Consider the following 22,861-nt stretch of genomic DNA (forward strand, 5'->3'; position numbering starts at 1 on the left):
TTTACTTAAGTTTTAGTGAAAGATAACTAAAAATTCTGTAAAAAAATTCTTATGTTAATTAGTGCCTGAATTTTCAAAAATTTTTATAGGAATCCCTACTCTTCCATTAGTAAATAATATTATAATAATAATATTAATAGTAATAATAATAATAATAAATATTAATAGTCTGATATGTAAGCTACTAGGTAATTAAGTGATTCCAAAGAAATGTAAAACAGAAGCTGAAAATTTCCTCATTCTCTTTCACACAATTGTAGTTCATATTATACACGTAAAAGAGAGACTTTCTAATTGTAAGTTATGATAGCAGAATATGCGTGGTGCATAATGTGGGATTAAAACAATGACATCAATAGAATACATATATTATATTATGTATTGAACGATGGAAAAATGAAAATTTAATGTCTCTCTACAAAAAAGAAAAAACGAAAAACAAATCGTTACAGCAAAATTATGTTATTGAGGATCCGAACTTCGAAGCCAAAAAACTTTATGAAGACCACTCTAAATTTCGAAAAAATATATTAATTAACTGTTTATCTAGCGATACAGAATAAGAAAAAAAATAGTTTGATTTTTCGGAAATGCTCAGAATTTTCATCTTTTTCCAAAAAACGAGCGAAAACTGTGAAATAGACTATTTGTTTTTGCTTCAAATAAAATAAAAAAACATAATTTATATGACAAAGACAAAAATACAGAAAACAGTGAAAAAAATAATAATAATATTAATAATTCACATAATTTGTTTTAAAGTTTGCTTCGAAGCCAAAAAACTTGATGAAGACTACATTAAATTAAAAAGAAATGTATTAATAAATTGTTTATTTAATGATAAAGAATAGAAATAAACCTACTTTTACGGGTTTAATAGCAAAGTGCGGGCTTTTCGTTCAATGAACGTTCGAGACTTCCAAGTACACATAGCAAAATTACATTCTTTTTTGAAAAATTGTCTTTTACTTATTTTTATTTAGAAAATCAACACAAAGATTCTTTATAAAAAAAAATAATGGCTGATATTGTAAAAGAAGAACTTTTCGCAACTATTAAAATATTTTTTTTAATACCAAATAGGAAACAAAATGATTTTTTATAAAAATCCATCAAAAAGATTTCTAAAATTTATAACAATTTATAAAAATCTCTCCAACAAACAAGTCCACTGACTATATTTGATAGTTAATAATGTCTCATGTCGCTATAGCAATTAGACCAGTTCATGTCAATTGCACTTCTGTCAATCGAATTATATAGCCACGATCGATTCTGGCACTCAGTCTATTCGTATCAATAAATGGCGATGACGAGAAAATAATTAAATCGCGGTATTGTGAATTATTAATATTAATATTACTGTTATTTTCATTTTTTTTTACTGTTTTCTGTATTTTTTTCTTTGTCACAATAAATTTTGTTCTTGTATTTTCCAAAATAACTTTTTCTTTAGAAATTAAAAAAAAAATTTTAATTTTCAAAGAAATTCTCTATTTTTACTCGGAAAAGTAGAAGAAATTTAGAAAATTTTAAAGAAAAATCCTTTATTTTTCAGCAATTGCTCCATTTTCAATGGAAAAATAGATCAAATTTTGAAAATTTCCAAGCAAACTTTATTTTTTGAAAAATACTTTATTTTCACTAAAAAAAACAAGATTTTGAAAATGTTCAAGAAAAACCGTTCAATTTTCGAAAAATAATCTAATTTCACGGAAAACGAAACAATGGTTTATTTTGTAAAAAATGATCAATTTTCACGAAAAACTAGAGAAAATTTTTCCTGTTTTCAAAGGAAAAATCCAAAAAAAAAAAAAAAAAAAAAAAAAAAAAAAAAAAAAAAAAATTTTCAAAAATTTTTGAAACTATTCAAGAAAAACCCTTCAGATTTTGAAAAATGATCCATTTGCACTAAAGGAAATTTTTGAAAGTTTAAATGAACAATTTTGAAAATTGTAAACAAAAATCTTTTATTTTTCAAGAAAATTTTTCCATTTACAAAGGAAAAATCCAAAAATTTTTGAAACTATTCAAGAAAAACCCTTCAGATTTTGAAAAATGCTCCTTTTGCACTAAAATATACAGAAATTTTCGAAAGTTTAAAAGAACAAGCTTCACTTTTCGAAAAATGATTCATTTTCACGAAAAAATGGAGAAAATGGAGAAAATTTCCAAATTAAATTGGAACTAATAAGAAAAGTGTAATAAATGTACAATAATACGAAAATTCATATAATTTTCTATTATAATGTATTTAATTTATATATTAAAAAATATTCTAATTTAAAAATTAAAAAAAAATTATCTTATACTTTTATAGAAGAATATAATACGCTCTTATATATATTCTCGACAGAAATTAATGAGTTTACGTATTATACATAACAATTAATTCAAACGTTCCAAATACACGACAGGGTCACTGAACGAAAAGACCATTTACTATTATACTTTTATGTTGGATCATTTTATTGTCATGACAACCTTAACTTTTATTAAGATCTTTTTTTTCGTAACACGTGCGAAAATTAATATCCCACACAATACTTGGTGACACAAATTGCTTTCAAAAAGAAAAAAAAAGAAAAACCTACATAGATAAAATAATCTGTCATTGAAAATCAATATTTTACGAAGGCTTAGCATATTTTTTTTTTATTTTTTTTTTATTTCTAAAATTTATTCCAGATTGAAAATTTCTAGACTCGTGTATGATTATAATTTATAAATAAATAACTATAAATATATAAATTTACACCCAGAAAAACGATACATTTGACTCAGAACTAAGTGGACATTTTATTTTTGTTACAAACAAAATTTATTTGGTTTAAATAAAATTTTATTTGGTTTAAATAATTGTATTTGGTTCAAATAAAAGTTGTATTTGTTTCGAATAAAATTATTATCTCGATTTTTATTTAAAAGAAATAATTTATTCTGAGAAAAATATACTTTTATTTAACTAAAATAAATTATATTTAGTTTAAATAAAAATTGTCTCTGGGGTGTAAATATATAAAATTAATAATCAACAAATTGAAAATTTTGTTTTAATTTTTAAAATTAATTCAGTTAATATAAATTGAAAGCTAATTGTAAAAATTGTAAATACCAACAAAGAAAAATACTGAGAATTTTTTTTTTGTTAAACTGAATCATGTTTATACTTAACTACAGTTTGAAAAAAAACCTATGTCTCATTCCATAAAAAATTAATTTCTATATTCAGATATGAATTTAAAAAATTTCCCTTTCACTTGCATCAAGGTTAAATGTAAACACCGAAAACTATTTAATTAAAAGTTATATAATTGAGAGAGAGAGAGAGAGAGAGAGATGAGCAATAAAATGTTGCAATCATTAATGATAATATGTAATACAATACGTGTAATTTATAAATAAAAGTATTAATGCTCTTGAATTGTTATTTTATCGATGATATTTGTAAGTGCTGAAATATTTATTTCCTTTCCGTTTATGATCAAATCAACTGTGATTAATCAATTTATCAAAAAATCACTATCAATTTAAAATCAATTTTTAATTAATTTCCCTAAAATTGAAATCGATATTTTTTTTCAATAAATTTTAATCCAAAATGTTAATCTCAATTTAAAATCAATTTTTAAATAATTTCCTTAAAATGAAAATCAATTTTCAATGAAATAAATTTTTAATTAATTTCCTCAAATGTTAATTAATTATTTAATAATTTCCTCAAATTAATACTAATCAATTATTTAATTATTTCCTTAAAATGAATTGCAATTAATGCAGATATATTATGTAACTTAACTCAAACATTAAATAAATCGATTAAAAAAACACAAATAAATAATTAATTTCCTAAAAATTAATCTCAAACTAATTATTAATTATTATATTTATAATAATAAATTATTATTATTGTTGTTATATTTCATTATTAATTTTTTGGTTTCATTATTTATTAAACCCGTTTATAATTTAAAGAAATAAAAATAAATTAATTAAAAATTAAAAATAATAATTATTACTAATTTGTATTATTAGTGTAATTACTATAATTAATGTCATTATTTAAAGAAAAGCTTTAAAATAACACGGTTTCATTTTGATGTTAATTATTTTTGAAAGTATGTTGTGAAGCGTTTAAAAAAAATTGATAGATATTTTAAACGTTTGCAAAAGTAGGTCTCAAAGTTTTATAGATACCGTAAGAATATTCAATGGTGAGCCAAGAATTCTGAATGGGAAAAATTTTAATTTCAAATTTCTTTTTAATAAGATCCGAACCAAAATTTTAAGGACAAAATATTTAAATTTAAATCATCAATTAATTTCTACATAGAATTAAACAATTAACAAGTTTATTTTATAATTAGCAATTTATTTATTTAATATTTTCTTAAAAATAATTTTTCTAAGTTAATTCTTAATCCACAAAAAAGAATTTTTTTATCAGTTTAAATATTTAACTTTATCGTAAAGTTTAGTTTTACAAATTATTTTTCACTTTTTTTAGATTCTTTAAATACTTAATTCATTTATTTATTTAATAATTTATCTTTATTTATTCAATCTTTTTATTTCATTCAATTTTTTAGCTTCTTTGTAATAGAATTTAGAAATGAAATTAATTTTTTAACGAAATCTTTTTTCTAATTTATTTTCCAAAAAGAATTTTGTAATTTGTTACAACTATTTTAAAATATGGAAATTCAGAAAAACTATTTTCAAGTTTTGAAAAGTTTATTTAAAATATTTGTAATTATTAATCAAAAGTTATTTTAGAACTAAAGTTTTTTTTAATAAATTATTTATCGCAAAATCAAAAGCTTTTTGCAAATATATTAACAATATTAACTAAAATTTTTTCAATCAATAAAAATTTATATTTATATAGTTTTTTGTCAACAACTAGAAGTATAATTTTTAAAAGTTTACAAACAGAAAAAATATGTATTTATTAAATTAATTAGTTGAATTCGTTAATTAATTAATTGTTTTTTCAAATTATTTATCAAAATCCGAAACTTGATGCAAATATGTTTTTAAATATATCCACGATAATATTTCAAACAATAAATGTTTGTAATTTTATTAATTTTTTTGTCAACAACTAATGGAGTATAATTTTCAAAAGTTTACAACCAGGAAAAAAAATATTTGCTTACTAAATTATTTATTTGTGTCAGAAATAATTTGGTTCAAATAAAAATTAGTTGATTCAACTAAAAATGATTTATTTGTTTTAAATAAATTTTATTTGCTTTAAATAAATTGTATTTGGTTCAAATAAAAATTATTCGTGTTAAATAAATTGCATTTGGTTCAAATAAAAATCAATGGGTTCAAATAAAAATTAGTTGACACAAATAAAAATTATTTATTTGTTCTAAATAAATTTTATTTGTTTTAAAGAAAATTTAATCAGTTCAAATAAAAATTATTTGGTTCAAATAAAAATTATTTCTGTTAAATAAATTGCATTTGTTTGGTTCAAATAAAAATCAATAAATTCGAATAAAAATTAGTTGGTACAAATAAAAATTATTTGTTCTAAATAAATTTTATTTGTTTCAAAGAAATTTTAATTCGTTCAAATAAAAATTACTTGGTTCAAATAAAAATCATTTGGTTCAAATAAAAATTAGTATTAGTATTCACTGCGACAAATATATTTTTATTTAACTCAAAGAAATTAACTAGCTCTTTAAATAAATTACTTCACCGGTTGTATTCACAATAATCTAAAGCTAAAATTCGAAACAAAGACCCATAAATCTAAATATTTTGATAACAAAAATATTCACAACTTTTGTAAGAAAAATAGAAAATTTCCTATCATTATCGAGAGTTAAAGTCTCTTGGAAGGAAGAGATCACGTTTTTGCAGTTGACTTACGAGTTTTCATGACGTTGCTAAAGATTCTTTAGTTCTCCAAAGTAAAGATCGTGTTTCCTGCACCGTCAATATATATACACTCATAAAAGAACAACAACAAAAAACTGTCTAATGAAGAGAAATTTCTTCAAACTTGAAAACCAGATTCCAAATTTTTAATAACACTAGACACAATTTTTCTTCTACTTTTTTTTTTATTTCTAATAATCATCCAATCGATAGATCATCGATAACAAGTTTCAATGAAAAAGAAATTCATTCAAAACTCAACACCTTTATCACTGATAAACTCCAACAAATAAACACTAAATTGTAAAAATTCACAATATTTTTGGAAATATTTTCTCTTAAATTCCTTTTTTAGTTTCAAAACAATAATCCCAATGCGCAGGTCAAAAAACTTTCACACGACAATTTACGGCGTTTTTTTTCTCTTCTTTCAATTCCTATTATAACAAAAATGTTTTGGTTATTTTTCGGTGATTTTTTTTTCAAAAAGAATTTGAAACACCTGTTGATATTGAGAGAGCATAGTTCTTAAGTGAACCACACCTTACAAGAGACCGTACGGTTGTACAGGAATACACGGATATTCCTTTCGAATACACGGATCGAAAGGCCCTCGCCCGCGCGAATATTTCAGGGCCGTAAGAATTCTTGGTATTTAAAGGCCCCTGGGCACATTGACAAATATAAAATTTATCTAACCGATTCATCGAGAATGTATACAGTACGAAAACCTACCACGTCAGTCATGTCCCATGAGTGGGAGTGAGACAGACTTATGCGATTCCCATACTTTCCTATGACTGACGGATAGCTTTTCTTACTGTATATATATGTATAGAAAATTTTACGATTCACATCTAGGTAGAGTAAAATAATCAGAAATCATATTCATGTATTCAGAGGAACGCGAGAAGACAAGGTCGGGAGACGACTTTATGCAATAGATAATGGAAATATTATTGAGCGAAAAATTATAATCTAGCCTCCTTATAGCGACATTTTTTTAAGCTGTTTCTTCACCTGTTGCTTGAAATAAAAAAATATTTACAACATCCTTTATCATACTTCTCATTGTAAAACGTAGAAAAAAATTAACAATATTATTCGACAAAAGTTCCTTGAAAATATAACTATTGTATTTTGTTAATACATTAGATTTACTGTTTGAAATTAATTTTTAATTTAAAAAAATAATTTAATTTTTTTAAAAGAAAAAACTACATTTATTTAAATTTATTTAAACATTAATTCCTTTAACATTTATTTAAATTAATAAATGTAGTTTTTTCTAAAAATACTATTTTAAGGAATTTTTTTATTTAACCGAAAATTCATTTAACTGAATTGTAATTTAAAAAAAATAATTGCAATATAAATGAATTAACGAGTCAAATAATTAAATTTATTTTATTATTATTTTCAAAAATTTTAATAGAATTCTTAGCAAGAATTTAATTATTTTCATAAATAATAATATTCTTGGTAAGAATTCAATTATTTTTATACAAATAGTAAAATTCTTTGCAGAAATTCAATTTTTTTTAATAAAATAATTTTTATCAAATTTCACGAAAGGATTCAATTTTTTAAAAAAAATTTAATCAAATTTTATAAAAGAATTCAATTATTTTCTAAACTTTTTATAAATTCTTCAATACAATTCAATTATTTTTAAAAATAGATAGTAAAATTCTACGCAAGAATTAAATTATTTTTATAAATAATAAAATTCTTCTAAGGATTTCTATTATTTTCAATATAATTTTAATAAAAGTCATGTGAGAATTATAAGTTATTTCAAGATAAATAACAAGTCAACAATCAAATTTTTAATTATAATTAACAGACGATTTTTTTGAAAATTAAAAAAAAATTCTTTGTTTAATTCAATTATTTTCAAAATTTTCAATTAAAATTATTAAATAAACTAAATTATTTTCAAGAAACCTTTAGAAATTATTCAAAAGAGTATAATTATTTACAAAAACTCTAATAAAATTGTTTAAAAGAATTTTTTCTATCAATAATAAATTTTAATAAAATTCCATAGTAAAATTATTAATTACAATTATTAACAAAATCGATTATATTCAAAAAATGAAAGCAATTTTTTGAAAGAATTCAATTATTTTCAACATTTTAATAAAATTCCTTGAATTAATTAAATTATTTAAAAAAATTCTAAGAAAATTCTGAGAAGAATTTAATTATTTTCTAAAATTTTCAATAAAATTCAATAATTAAATGTTTTATTTCAATTATTAACTAACACTATTATTTTACAATTTTGAAAGAAATTCTTCAAAAAAGTCAATTAGTTTTAAAACTTTCAATTAAAATTATTAAAGAAACTTAATTGCTTAAAAAAAGTTCAAAGAAAATCAACAAAAGAATTTAATTAGGATTTTTAAAAATTTTAATTAAAGTTTTCTTTAATTCTAAATAATTATTATTAATATTTAAATAAAATCAAATTAATATAAATAAATAATAAATAAACAGAGAAAACAAATAAAAAAATTAAAAAATATAAGAAAATAATAAAAAATAATTTACAAAAAATTATTTGAAACTGAATTGAAATTTAAATCCAATCAATAATTAATTATAACTTGCATATTTATTTATTTATTTTTAATCCCAATTAGAAATAAAAAAATAAGAAATGAAAAATGAGAAAATAACTAAATAAGTAAATAAGAAATTAATAAAATATAAATTAAAGTAAATAATAAGAAAAAATATTTTCTCTCTCGATAATTTTATTTCAAACACGAAATGAAAGTTCGAAAAACTAAAGTAGAAATTTCGCCTAATTAGAAATGCAATAAATGATAGAAATTAGATTAAATAGCTATTTCGGTTTATAGATAATTTGAAGAAAAAAGTGTTTGCTTAAGTTTCGTAATATCGATATTTTTAAATTAAGAGACGAAAAGATGAAATGCATAAATACAGATATTACACATTATTGAATATGAAATAGTGATATAAATATTAATTTTTCGAAGAAGGTCAAAGAATTTATATTGCCCGGGAAGTGATTTCGGTTATCGAGATAGAAGAAGCGAAAGGAAAGTTGACCTATAAGCATTTTATTTGAAATAGTACCTGCAATTATGGAAGTGCAATACTTCAATTGAACTACTTCAAGAAATAACTTCTTCAAGCCAATTATTTCCCATCAATTTAATTTAATTATTCAATTTAATTAACCAAGAAAGAAAAAAAATCTCATCAGTTTTCCGTAAAAAATAAAATTACAGCAAATATTCGAATAAAATAATTTCTGATAATTGTAAATTTTCTATTCAAGTAGTGAATAAATAAAATAATAAATAATAATAAAATAATAAATAAATTTTATTTGAAAACAACCCTAAAACAACCCTAAAGAAAAATATTGCCTGGCACTATTTCAAAAAATTAAATTTCAATCGTATGTGAAAATTTATTTCCCTTTTATGCGTGTAGAAATATGTTTAATTTTTATATTCATTTTCAAATTTAATATCCCAGAGTCTAGTTCTCGGCATTGTTGTAAAGATAATGTTTAATTCCTGAAAAGCAGGAAAAGTAAATCTTTTGTTCTCAAAAACTGACAGTAAACTTTCAGGGACAGTAAAACCTTGACGTGTATACGACAAGAAATATACTTTTTATCTCATCTTTCTTTTTTAACAGATATATAGTCCTTGTAAAAGTACTTCGTGAGTTTCAATTTATCTTTTATATCTAATTGAAAAAAATTTAACCCTATTATTGTTACTTATATATACGGAATAAGTAGAAAAATATAAATAATAAACAGTAAGAACAAATACTATCAATAAAATAAAATAATCCAATAAATTAATAAGAATAAATAATCCCATCTCTGTATTTATTCTCATTAATCATTTAATCGTAAAGTAAAATTTTAATAATAGAATATTCAAAGTAAAATTTTATTAGCGAATTATTCAAAGTAAAATTTTATTAGCGAAACATTCAAAGTCTAATTTTATTACCGAAAATTTTTCTTCTACTATTTTATATATTTAAGCAAAATTATTTTATTCCTAGACTTGTTTACTGTTTATTAATTGAATTTTCAAAATAATAATTTTAAATATAACACACCTGTAGGTATAATTGAAAGATTGTTCCAAAAGGCAGAAATCAGGATACTCGAGAAAAATGATGAAATGAGGGCATAGCGACAATTGATGAAATTAAATGTTAATCAATTTAATTAACCGTCACTGGAGAAGTTTTCGAAATTATTACAACCTGTCTGCGCCACATCAACTTTTGAGATAGGGGGGACTCACTCGTTGCTGACTCTCAAGTGAAAAGGGATGTAGAAGCTGCTTTATCTCCAGCACGTCGCATTTCGTTCCCATATCCTTTCTGTCCTTCCTTTCTTCCTTTTCGTTCTTCATAGTTCTGTGAAAAAAAAGAAAAATGTAACAATCTGTTTTTAGATAAAAACATTTTTTTAAATATATCAACTGAAAAAATAAAATTAACAACAAACGAATTTGCAATATACATCCAAAAGCAAAAAATGTTAATTTAAAAAATAATAATTTTCATTACTTAGGTTTTATCAATATTAGTTATTTATTTATTAAGTTATTTTATTACTAATCAAGTTATTTAATTAAATTATTGTTTATCAATTTAGGTTTTATTTAATTCAAAAAATATTATTATAATATATTTAAAAAAAATATTAATTAAATATTAATTTAAAATATTAATTTTATTTAATTCATAATTTAATAATTTAATTTATTAAAATTAGTTATTGTTTATTAATACTATTTACTTATTAATAAATAATTTAATATCTCAAAAATCTTTATTAATAATCGTTGTACATATTCTGGTTTTTTGCTTCATTTTTAATAATTTTTCTTTTTAAATATTTTTAATTTTAAAATTAATTTATTGAAAATAATTGAATTCCTTCGAAGAGTTTTATTATTTATGAAAATAATTGAATTCTCTAGTGTGTGTTAATAATTATAATGAAATATTTGATTTTTCAAGTTTTTAAAAATTGTATTGAAAATAATTGAATTCTTGATAAGAATTTTATTCTTTATAAAAAATAATTTAATTCTTGTGGTGAATTTTACTACTTACGAAAATAATTAAATTATTTCGACGGATTTATTAAAATTTTAGAAAATAATTAGATTCTTTTGAAAAATTTAAAGAAAATTCAATTGTTTTGTAGGATTTATTAAAATTTAAAAAAATAATTGAATTTCTGCGAAAAATATTATTAAAAATTAAAAAAACTGAATTCTTTCGTGAAATTTTATGAAAAATAATTGAATTTTTGCAAAAAATTTTACTATTAATTTATAAAAATAATTGAATTTTTTTTTGTGCAAATATTTCCCTACTGATTGCAATAAAAATTAAGAACATAAATTTTACATTTATAAATTTTATAATTAATTTTGTTTCATAGTGTTCGCAAAATTTTCAAATCTGATGTACAACACTTTCACTGAATTTTATTTGCATATTTTTAAACGCGCACTGAGTCTACGGATTATTAAATTATTAAAGTGTTGGGGTAGTACTGACTTACTTGTAACTTAGTCTTCCTGACGGTTATTATTTTAGAACCTATAAAAATTGTTCGTATAAATCGACGAATAAATAAAACTACTTGTTAAAAATTTTCATTGAATTTATAGAAAATTCTTTTCTTTTTGCTTTTTTTAATCTTTGTTTTTATATGTAATTAGATTTTAAGTTATTTCAATTAGAATTTATACCAAGTAATGATCCACAAATTATTAACGCTCAGATTATGGAAATATTTTACAATAAAAATATTTTCTAAAATTACCAATTTTAATAAAAATTAAAAACTTAATGTTAAATTTAACGTTTAGGAAATTTGTAATCAACTTTCTTGATACATATAAAAATAATTTTATTACTTTAATTACTGCAATAAAATTTTTAATTGAAGAAAAAACAAATTTCGTTCATTTGAACGTTCAGAACTTTCGGAATATGATAATTTTCGAATTTATATATTATTTTTTTAATTATTACTGAATATAAATTTTATTTTTAAAATTTAACTTTAAATTTTAATTTTACTTTAATTTTTAATAAAATTTTTATTTAATTTATATTTAAGTAAATTTTTTTATGTAAAATATTTTAATTACTTTGTTTTTAATTTAAATATTCTGTTCCTATTGAAATAGTATTAAAAACAAATAAAAAACAAATAAAAAACAAATTCAAAATTGTAATTGTCTTTTTTAAAATTAAACTACAGCAGGAAAAATATTAAAATTTGCAGAAATTTAAGACAAACTAATTACTAGTCACTTTTAAATTGCAAAGTACCCACAACGCTAAGTAATTAAAAAATATTTGAAATAATTTTCAACTTTGTAAACACAGAACTGAATAAAATTCAAATTAAATAAAAACGATTTAAAAACGCGCACTGACTCGAAACATTACTTCCTCTTTTATCTAACGAGGCTCTGTAATACTCTGTAAAGAGGCAAAAACAAATAATTAATAATAACAAAAGAAAGTTAATTAAATTGTATTCTTTTAATTATTTCTATTGCAGTTTGATTTTTTCTAATAATCTAACCTAAAAATGTATTAAATAGAATTTAGTATACTATAATACCTACAATACTTAATATATACCAAAGGTTAAAAATGTTATTTAATTAAATCAATTAAATTATCAAAAAAATAGACAAGTTTGGAAATTGAGGTTAAGTTGATCGATCAATTCCAAAAAAAAGAAATTATTTCAGATTAATAAACTTACAACGACTCGAATTCCTCGTTGCCGGACTCTGCAATTTCGCAGCTGAATATTGGCCACGAATGAATGGATCTGGAAAATAAATGATACAATTATCAATTTATGCGAAAATTCTTCAAACACTTTGCCAAAAAAATCAACACTGCCGCCATTTTGGAAGAAAATTCCATTATTACAAAGTTTTTTTTGTCGACAAAGATATTGACTTTTAACGTTAATCCTAACCTAGAATAATTATCACACTATATAATCACAACACAATACTTTAATTATATAGTTTTAAGAAAGTATTGTTCATTTTTTTGCTCAACTTTGCCAAAATTAGAAAGGAGAACAAAACACAAAATCACTGCATGCACTGCATCGACAAAAAAGAAACACCTTCAAGATTTTCACATATTTTGTCAATAACTTGTTACCTAGTCACAATTTTACGAATAAACACGACGTTCATAAAATAAAAAAGAGCCAAGATGAAAAAGTTTGCGAAAAACTCACTTTTTTTGGGAAAAAATAATACAAAAAGTATGAAAGGACGACGAAAACGTTGCAAAATTATTGTCAGCAGAATTGCACTAAGAGAAAGATTCTGATTGGCTACATGGAAAAATGGCGGTAACCGGAAATTATGCTGTCCTGCCACCTAGCGTTCATTTACAATACTACCAATCTACTTATCTACATTATCGACTAAACTCTGTAATTTCATTGGACATTTCAAACGAGCGGGAAAATTTGAATTTCACTTTTATTATTTAATTGAAAAAAACATAAAAAATAAAGAATTTATAAACAAAATTAAACAAAATTGTTTTACTTTCCGAAAAAAGGAATTTTTATCTAATTATTATTTAATAATTCATTTTAATTTAAATAAGTAAATTGTTTGTAAAAGTTAAATTCTTTCTAATCTGGATTGTTTCTCTAAATTATTTAATTATATTTTAAATAAATAAATAATTAAATATGTATTTTAAATTAACTTAATCTCAAAATTAATTTTGGTTTTATTAAAAATAAAAATATATATTTTTTTTAATTTATTTAAATTTTTTTCGTTTTTTTTGTTTAAAAAACCAATTGTTTTTTATGTTAATTTATTCTAAAAATTATAAATTAATAAATACTTACAATTCCAATTTTTTCCGGAATCGATTAGTCGAATTATGACAATCTTCAAGTTGTCCCCGGAAATTCATCTGAAAAATAAAATGTAACTATTAATTTTGCTAAAAATTGTCGACAGATGTTTAAAAAGATCAATATTGGTGATCTTTTGGAACATTCGGTAGAAAATGAACAAATATTTGTCAACAATTGGAAATTAGCATTTGACAAAAAAACCTAACCTATAAATTTTAGTATACGGCATATAGGATATAAAATGCAAATATTATCGTACTTTACTGTATAAACTCGCAACATTGCATTAATTATTGGAAATTTTTCGCCAATTTGCATATTTTTGAGAATATTTAATGCAATAATTGTTCGATAAATGATAAAGCAAACAGTAGAACGCGTTGTCAACGGGTCAATAGACGTTAACAGAAATTTTGTCATTAGTTATACACTTGGACATGCAATTATTAGAAAAAATGATGCTCCTAAACTAAAGAAAAAGCCAAGACAATAATATTTGTTAAAATACTCACGATGTTTGAAAGAATAATAGGAAAAATAAGAGCCGACGCCTCGATCCATGTTGCAAAACTTTTGTCAAGAAGAAGCATTATGAGGAGCGCTCTGATTGGCTGAAAGCAAAATAAGCGGGAAATTGAAATGTCGCATGGTGACGTCTACCGTTAATTAAATGAACTTATCTCCTAAAAACTACTTTACCATTAATAAAAATCTACCTTACCTACATAATGTACTTTAACTTTAGAACAATAATAAAATCAATAATAAAATTATTAATAATTATAAATAGTTGAAATTATGTTAATTACACTTAGTAATTAAAATGTTAAATTATAAAAATTCAATCTTAGCGCAAAAATAAAAAACTAATGCCATTGCGTGATTGGTTGAAATCGTTGAAATTTTCAGTAAGGAATTCCAGATTTGTATGACGTCATTTATTCTTGTTACCTTGTGACTGTCATAGTATCAATGTGGAAGAGTGTAATTTTACAATTTTAATTGACCTCGTCAATAATTCACTAGTAAATCATATCTGAAAATGAGTATCTAATTGTTACATATCGAGTAAGTGTAAAATTTTCATTACAAGGGATGTTCAGTGTTTATTTTTTGACAAGATAATCCTCGATTGAGGTTATACCTTTGAACCGGATATTAAATAATATAATATCTATAATATTAACGAAAATTAAACTATTTTAGTTAAAAATAAATATATCCTAAAGAAAATAGTCTAATCTTTACAGCAATCAAGTTCTCTACCGTATGTATCAGTAAATTTTTTTATCAATTGACTCCGATTTTCTTTTTACATTGATGCTTATTAAAACAATGAAAAAATTAATCTTATTAATAATGATTACAAAACGTATGTGAAATTACTTTCTTGATAAATTTTTTCAATTATTTTGTAGGTAATGTGTAAAAAGTAAAAATTGAATTGTTATTTTCATGTTTTGTTTGTGGAATCAGCTAATGAAAGTATCAATTTACAGGTAATTTATTTAGGCTGACAATGCAGACTATTAAATGTGTAGTTGTTGGAGATGGTGCAGTGGGTAAAACTTGTTTGCTTATCTCGTACACAACCAACAAATTTCCATCAGAATATGTCCCGACTGTGTTTGACAATTACGCCGTGACGGTAATGATAGGTGGAGATCCTTACACTCTCGGCCTTTTTGATACAGCTGGTAAGATAAATTCATTACTACTATTGTAATAATTAAATTTTAATATTCAAATAACTGATTTATTATAAATTATCAATATTTTCATTATTATTTATCATCAATATTTAATTTATTATTGTTATTCTTAAAATTTGAAGTCTCCAATTATTTTCTAACTGAATTGCGTCACTTTGGAGTTATTTTGTTTTACTACTATTTTTCTAATTGTTTTTTTACATTATGTTTCAGGTCAAGAGGATTATGATCGCCTACGGCCATTAAGTTATCCGCAAACTGACGTTTTTCTCGTTTGTTTTTCTGTTGTTTCACCGTCATCGTTTGAAAATGTCAAAGAAAAAGTAAGCAATGAATGAATTTTTTTTTTCTAATGTAAAGTAAAGAACATTAATTTTTCAATATAATTAGAGATTCAAAATTCTAAAAATTCACTTATTGAGTACATAATTAAATATTCTTGTTTATTACATATTTTCAAAAATTAGAATAACATTTTTCGTGTGAATTCAATTATTCTCAAAAATAATAACATTCTTTGGAAGAATTCAATTACAGTAGAGACTCCATTATCCGGACTAATGGATGCAGGCACTTGTCCGGATAATCAAAAATCCGGATAATCGAGTAAAGTGCGAATTAAACAAGTTTTTTATTCATAATTTTATGTATTTATTTGCATATGTTTTAAAATAAGACTGAAACAAACTAAAACTTTTAAAGTCAACATTAATAAATATTTAGTTAGAAATATTTCAAAATATTTACATAAACATTTTCTTAAAATAATTAAAACACTTTAAAACGCAACATTTCGTGTAAAGAAATTTAAAATAGAAGTCAACGGCTTGAGACCTTATAAACTTTATATTAAAAAAAAAAATTTTAATTTTAAATTTGTCCGGATAATCGAATATCCGGATAATAGGGGTCCGGATAATGGAGTCTCTACTGTATTTTGAATATAATTTTAATTAAATTTTTTGAAAGAATACAATTATTTTTACAGATATTAATTAAATTCCATTACTTTCACCAATTTTTAAAAAATTCTTTAGAGGAATTAAATTATTTTCTTAAATAGTAAAATTCATCGGAGGAATTCAATTATTTTCATAAATAAGAAGACTCATCGCAGAATTTTAATTATTTTCACTAATAATAAAATTCTTCGGAAGAATTTAATTATTTTTAATACAATTTTAATAAAATATCTCTAAAAAATACAATTATTTTTAAAAATATTAATTAAATTCAATTATATTCAAACGTTTTAATAAAATTTTTCTATTGAATTCAATTATTTTTCAAATTTTGAATAAAACTCTTTTAAAACATTAAATTATTTCCAAAAATTCTTCGAAGCAATTCAATTATTCTTTTAAATAATAACATTCTTTGGAAGAATTGAATTATTTTTATAACTATAGGAAAATACCTGAGAGAAATTCAATTATTTTCAATACAATTTTAATAGAATTTCTGGAAAGAATAGAAGTATTTTTTAAAAATATTAATTTATTTCAATTATTTTCAACAATTTTGATAAAATTCTTTAATAAAATTAGTTATTTTTAAACATTTTAATAAAATTATTAGAATAAACTCATTATTTCTAAAATTTTTTACTAAAATTCTTTCAAAAAATGTAATTTAATTATTTTTATAAATATTAAAATTCTTCTAAGGAATTCAATTATTTTCATAAATTATAACTCATCGCAGAATTTCAATTATTTTTACTACAGTATTAATAAAATTTCTCGAAAAAATACCATTTTTTTTTTAAATATTAATTAAATTCAATTATTTCCAACAGTTATGATAAAATTTTTAAGAAAAATTAATTATATTTGAACGTTTTAATAAAATTTTTCGATTGAATCCAATTATTTTCAAAACTTTTAATAAAATTCTTTCAAAAATTCTGATAAAATTCTTGGAAACAATTTAAATATTTTTTTAAAAATCGGAATAGAATTTTTCTCAAAAATTCAATTATTTTCGAATGTTTTCGATAAAATTCTTTGTAAATTTCAATTATTTTCAAAATGTTTGATAAATTCTTTGCAAGAGTTCAATGATTTTTAGTTCATTAAATTTTTAAATTATTGAAAACATTGAAAACGAAAAATTATATTTTTAATTTTTTATATTTCAATTGTTTTATTTTATTTATTCTTTATGTTGATAAAAAATTTGTATTGACTAATGTATTTTTTTTAGTGGGTTCCTGAAATAACTCATCATTGTCAAAGAACTCCTTTTCTATTAGTTGGAACACAAGTTGATTTACGAGATGACGTTGCGACTATTGAGAAACTTGCGAAAAATAAACAAAAGCCAATATCTCCAGAGCAAGGAGAAAAATTAGCAAAAGAATTGAAGGCAGTCAAATATGTCGAGTGCAGTGCTCTTACACAGGTTTCTAAAATTATTTCTTACAATTGTTCCTTATTTAAAAATTTTTATTAAATTTATTCTTAATATTTCTTTTAATCGTAAAAATGGTAAAATTATATTAATGCTTTTTTAAAAATTTTCCATTTCAGAAAGGATTAAAAAATGTATTTGATGAGGCAATATTAGCGGCTTTGGAACCACCAAAACCACCAAAAAAGACAAAGTGCTTTATTCTGTAAAAAAAGCATAGTCAAAAATTTGAAGAATTTTGTGTAAATTGGTAAGATATTTTTTGAGAATTTATTCACATGAATAAAATAATAGTATTTTTATAGTTAATTTTCAATTTAATAATTTCAAAAATTATTTTTAAATCACTTTTTTAAGATATAATTAAATTTTTCAAATATATCTGTAATAAAAATCTTGTTGAATAATTAAAATTTTCTAAAATTTAATTGAAAATAATTAATTCTTTCAAGTATTTTGTTACAAGTTTGTAAAATCAACTTTCAAAGAATTTTAATTGCAAATTTTGAAAATAATTGAATTATTAAAAATATAAATTGAAAAATCTTTAAATTTAAAAATAAAAATTAATGAAAATTCGCTTCTAATTTTTTAAAATTCAATTTTTTCAATTATATATTTCCGAAAATTCAAATCCATACAAAAAATAATATTTAGAAAATTATTTTTAACATTTTGGAGAAAAAAAAAACATGTTAAAAATTTTTAATTAAAATACATCAAAAAATTAATAAGTTTCTTTTAAATTATACAAAAATTCTTTTAAGAAATTCAATTATTTTCAAAAAATTACATTAAAATCTTTTTAAAAACTAATTTTTAGAATTGTTTTATCAAAATTTTTTGATTCATAATTATCTTTGAACAAAGTGAATAAAAATTTGTAAAAAATTTACTTTTTCAGACTTATAAAAATATTATAAATATTAATAATTAAAATTCCTTTAAAAATTAGATTAGTTTTATTTATGTTTCTCAAAAATTCAATTATTTTTATAAAATTGTACCAAATTTCATTTTTTTGGGGGGAAATTGTTTTTATTTTTTCAAAAATATAATTAAAAAACTATTATCCTTCAAAAATTATTGAAAAATATGTTTTTAAAAATTAATTATAAGAATTTCTTTAGTTTATAATTTTTTGAAAATATTTTACCTTATTTTTTCACGAAATTTCTTTTTATATTTTTCTGAAAAATATTTTTCTTTTGTTCTAGGAACGCACTATGAGCCGCTCGAGTGAACGTAACATTATCGGACTCGTAATGCGTTTATCATTTTGCAGTATTGCGATGAGGTATCAAAACACTAAAACATTCCGCAAAGTAAAAAAAAGAGAGCTCCTTAAATATCTGGTTTCTTGCAGTCCGGAAAGGATTCATTTACATTCACAGAATTATCTAATTTTTTCTATAACCCTCTTATTAATTGCCTCAACATATAAATTTTAAAAAATTGTTTTATTTTTCAATAACAATTTTTTAAAAAATATTTACAATCATTTTTATTTTATTTTTTAAAGAAAACGAAATCTATCGTTAAATATTTTTTTGAAATGTATTTATTAAACATGCAAGATAGTAATTTATCTTTAATTTTGTCATCGAATTAATAATTTGTATTGTTTTTAGAATAATTATAATTAAAGAAAATAAAATAATACTATACGAGACATCATTGTCGGATTTGTGTCAATATTTATATGATTGTTATCAAATACTTTTTATTGTATAAGTATATTGAGAATTTTTTCCTATATATTTTTTAACACTCTTCGAGCTTTGATGAGTCGGATGTAGAATAATTATTATTCTAATTAGAAAAATATAAAACAAGAATTAAAAAATGGAAAATTGTTTTTATTACCGACATTACCGACTGTTAGTATTGGTAGATTGATTTAGTTGTTGAGAAAGTCGCTAGGGTGCTCGTCGGCTACCCCCACTTTGTTAGGGCCGAAATCGCGCTCGCTGATTGGCTGCCGCTCGGCCAATAGGGTTCAGTTGGTCCTGTGCGAGGAGAACCGTGGCGCGCTGCTCCGCTCATTATGTGTCTGGCGCTCGGAGGGGTAAGTACTCTAGAGATGTAGGAGCTGCAGTTGCTAGCTGGCGATTAGTTTTTTCCTACTTTTTACATTCGGTTTTCTTATTAATAGAGAGTGTTAATGGATATCAAGGTTTTAAATTCAATAATATATTTCGAACAATGGAGCTACTTTACCCCTCCGATTGTAGTCAACTTTTTTTCCTACAACGCGCGGCGTCTCTAACCTAGAAGTTGTGTTATCGACTATAAATTTCGTTTCGTGTGCCGGATAGTTGATAGTAAGTATTCTTTCCTAGAATCCTCGAATTAATAAGATAGATGTCGCGGAAATAAAGTTGAAAGCAAGTATTCGATTTTCTTTTACGGAATCGTTAAATTAACTACAACCGTTGAAATAACGGTTGAAGCTGAGTGTTTCCGGAAGTAGCGCCAATCGAATGCTTATTAACGGCTTTTTTCAAATAAGTAGCCAATTAACTCCAAGCGGAAGTAAATATTTTCTGCAGTAGTGCCGGATGAGTGTTTATTAACGTTTTCGACGCAAGAATAAAAAAGTGCTGGCGTTGACAAATAACTTTATCAAGAATTCAATATTTTCGGAATTTAGAGCCGGGCGAGTGTTTGTTCATTGAAATTAAAAAGTGTCTGTGTTTTTCGTGAAAGTTTCTAAACAACTTTACAAGAAAAGAAGAATGGATACAAATCATCGTTACGACTTGGATGTGGATATCGTTGCAGTTTTCGACCTTTCTTGAGGATCATTGAGGAGACAAAGGTATTTAACTGCGCTATCAATTTCGTAAGTCAGTGATTTTTAATTTTTACTTTATTTGTCTGAAGAGGTAACATTCTTGATTTTTATTCATATAATTTCGTTCATACAAACAATTAGGTAAATTAATCCCCTCCCTTTTAGCCCCGTGATTGAATTGACGTTCATTAAATCCAATTAAACAATAGTTATATTATTTAAATCTTTCTTATTATTTCATCTGTATTTTATCATTAAATTGATGCAAATAATTATTTACAACAAGTAAATATTAACATAATAATTAGTCGCAGGAAATCGATTATTTAAATTAAACAATTTTTTCAATGCAAAATACGGGTTTTTAATCAATTTTCAACGACTTTTTTATTTAAATAATTTTGTTGAATTTCTCAGAAAATATTAACTTTCGTCGGTAAATGAACGTTATTCTTTGCCGGTAAAGACGAAACTATTTCAAGTCTTTATCATTTGATGATGAATATTTCAGTAGGTAACTTTATTAAATAAAAAATTAGGTTTAATAACTTAATATTTAAAAAATCGATTTCTCATCACTTATTAAATAAATAGTTGTCAGAGAGAATAAATAATATTAATAATATTTACTTTAAATGAACAATTATTAGGTAGTATAAATAAGGATAAAAGCACACAATTCATAAACTTTATTAACAATAATGATTTATTTATTCACTATTTTTTTTAATATAAATAATGAGCTTTACATATACAATTTGTCACAATTTAAAAAGTGACATAACGAATGATATACAAAAACTTAACACATCAACATATATTTTTTTATTTTTTTAACAACAACAACAAAAAAAGTCCACTCTTGCACTCTTGCAATTAATATATTACAAATCTTTAATATCAATATTGTTTTTAAAGCATCACTTACATTCAAATTTACATGTCAATAATGTAGGTACGATAACAAAATATTTCTCTTCAATTCTTTACATTTCATACCCAAAAAGTTAAAAATTGTTTCTTGGAGTTTTTTTAAACGTAGAATTTTTGTAAAATTTTATTAAAACTATTTGCAAAAGGAATTCTTTTTTTGTTTGTAAATGAATTATTTAGAAAACAAAATAATTGATTTTAAAGAAGAAAAAGATTGATTAGTAAAAATATTTATTAGGCTTATTATCTAATTTTAAAAAATTAATTTAATTTAAAAATTTAATTAATATATAATAATGATGATTAATTTGGTATATAATGAAATCTAAATTATACAAGTGTGCAGTCTATTATGTGTATTTTAAGCGAACACCTTCAAAGCTTTTATTTTATTTTTTTTTTTATTTATTTATCTACTTGTCTAAGTGGATATGCATTATGCAGTGTGTATAATCCAATAATTTCTCGTCTATCTATGTTTTTGGTAAAATGCAGTTTTATTATTTATTATTAGGAATCCAAAGTTTATTTTAGCACTATATTTAGTATCATTTTTATAAAAGTACTTTTCTACATGCTTAAAAATTTCGAATTATTCCTATTCTTCGTCCTAATAAATTTAGAGTTAAAGTATTCAACAAAATAGAATCAATTTTTAATATTTATTATTTATTTAATTTTTATTTATTGACGATTTGCTTTTTGAACTGGAATTTATATTTTTTTTTGCAAGTTAGCTCAAAAGAATTTAAAGAAATAAATATTTAAATCTTTCAAAATATTAATGTTCGATTAAATAATATTAAATTTAATAAAAATTTAATTTAATAAAAGAATACTAAAATATTCAATAGATACTAGAATTTTTATTGAATAATTAGAAGTTCTGTTATTTAATTAGAATTTTTATAAAATAATTAATTAGCTTCTATATTAAATAATTAATCAGCATTTATATTAATTATTCAATTAGCATTTTCGTTAAATTAATAATTAACTATAATTTTTAATGAATAATGAATTAGCATTAATTTATACAATAGGTATACTGAATAAAAATTAATTCAAATAAATATTTATTTAATAATAGACAAGTAAACGTTTATTTGAATGAAATAAAACTTTTTTTCAGTGTAATTAAAAATTTTTTGCACT

General features: G+C 22.0%; 3 protein-coding genes across 5 annotated transcripts in view; 1 reads left to right on the top strand and 2 right to left on the bottom strand.

Annotated features, from left to right (window-relative positions):
• LOC122506995 (putative ferric-chelate reductase 1 homolog) overlaps positions 1 to 10,145 on the bottom strand; it is a 31,184-nt gene extending 21,039 nt beyond the window's left edge. The window contains exon 1 of one of the 2 annotated variants that reach the window (XM_043619465.1): positions 10,021 to 10,145. Coding sequence is in view for 1 of the 2 variants with exons in the window: in XM_043619464.1 (XP_043475399.1) it covers positions 5,890 to 5,899 (10 nt within the window). In the remaining variant the exon portion in view is untranslated. Of the gene's footprint in view, positions 1 to 5,889; positions 6,480 to 10,020 lie in introns of those variants that run through there. The other variant, XM_043619464.1, reaches the window with a different exon arrangement.
• A 28-nt stretch (positions 10,146 to 10,173) lies between these two features.
• Positions 10,174 to 19,226, bottom strand: LOC122506997. Its single transcript, XM_043619468.1, has 5 exons — positions 19,133 to 19,226; positions 14,365 to 14,463; positions 13,841 to 13,908; positions 12,713 to 12,781; positions 10,174 to 10,326 (listed from the first exon to the last, which is right to left on the bottom strand). Exons 2-5 carry the CDS (start codon positions 14,440 to 14,442, stop codon positions 10,185 to 10,187), a joined length of 357 nt encoding a protein of 118 aa, XP_043475403.1. The 5' UTR covers positions 14,443 to 14,463; positions 19,133 to 19,226; the 3' UTR covers positions 10,174 to 10,184.
• Positions 14,767 to 19,648, top strand: LOC122506996 (cdc42 homolog). 2 transcript variants are annotated; one of them, XM_043619466.1, is made up of 6 exons: positions 14,767 to 14,920; positions 15,352 to 15,549; positions 15,778 to 15,887; positions 17,770 to 17,967; positions 18,096 to 18,226; positions 19,194 to 19,648. In XM_043619466.1, exons 2-5 carry the CDS (start codon positions 15,372 to 15,374, stop codon positions 18,183 to 18,185), a joined length of 576 nt encoding a protein of 191 aa, XP_043475401.1. In that variant the 5' UTR covers positions 14,767 to 14,920; positions 15,352 to 15,371; the 3' UTR covers positions 18,186 to 18,226; positions 19,194 to 19,648. The 2 variants fall into 2 exon arrangements, with proteins under 2 accessions (XP_043475401.1, XP_043475402.1); XM_043619467.1 differs by lacking the exon at positions 14,767 to 14,920 and adding an exon at positions 14,960 to 15,119.
• The last annotated feature ends 3,213 nt before the right edge of the window (positions 19,649 to 22,861 follow it).

The sequence above is a fragment of the Leptopilina heterotoma genome, unplaced genomic scaffold, assembly GCF_015476425.1.
Source record: "Leptopilina heterotoma isolate Lh14 unplaced genomic scaffold, ASM1547642v1 Lhet_44, whole genome shotgun sequence".
In the NCBI taxonomy this organism is placed as follows: Eukaryota; Metazoa; Arthropoda; class Insecta; order Hymenoptera; family Figitidae; genus Leptopilina; species Leptopilina heterotoma.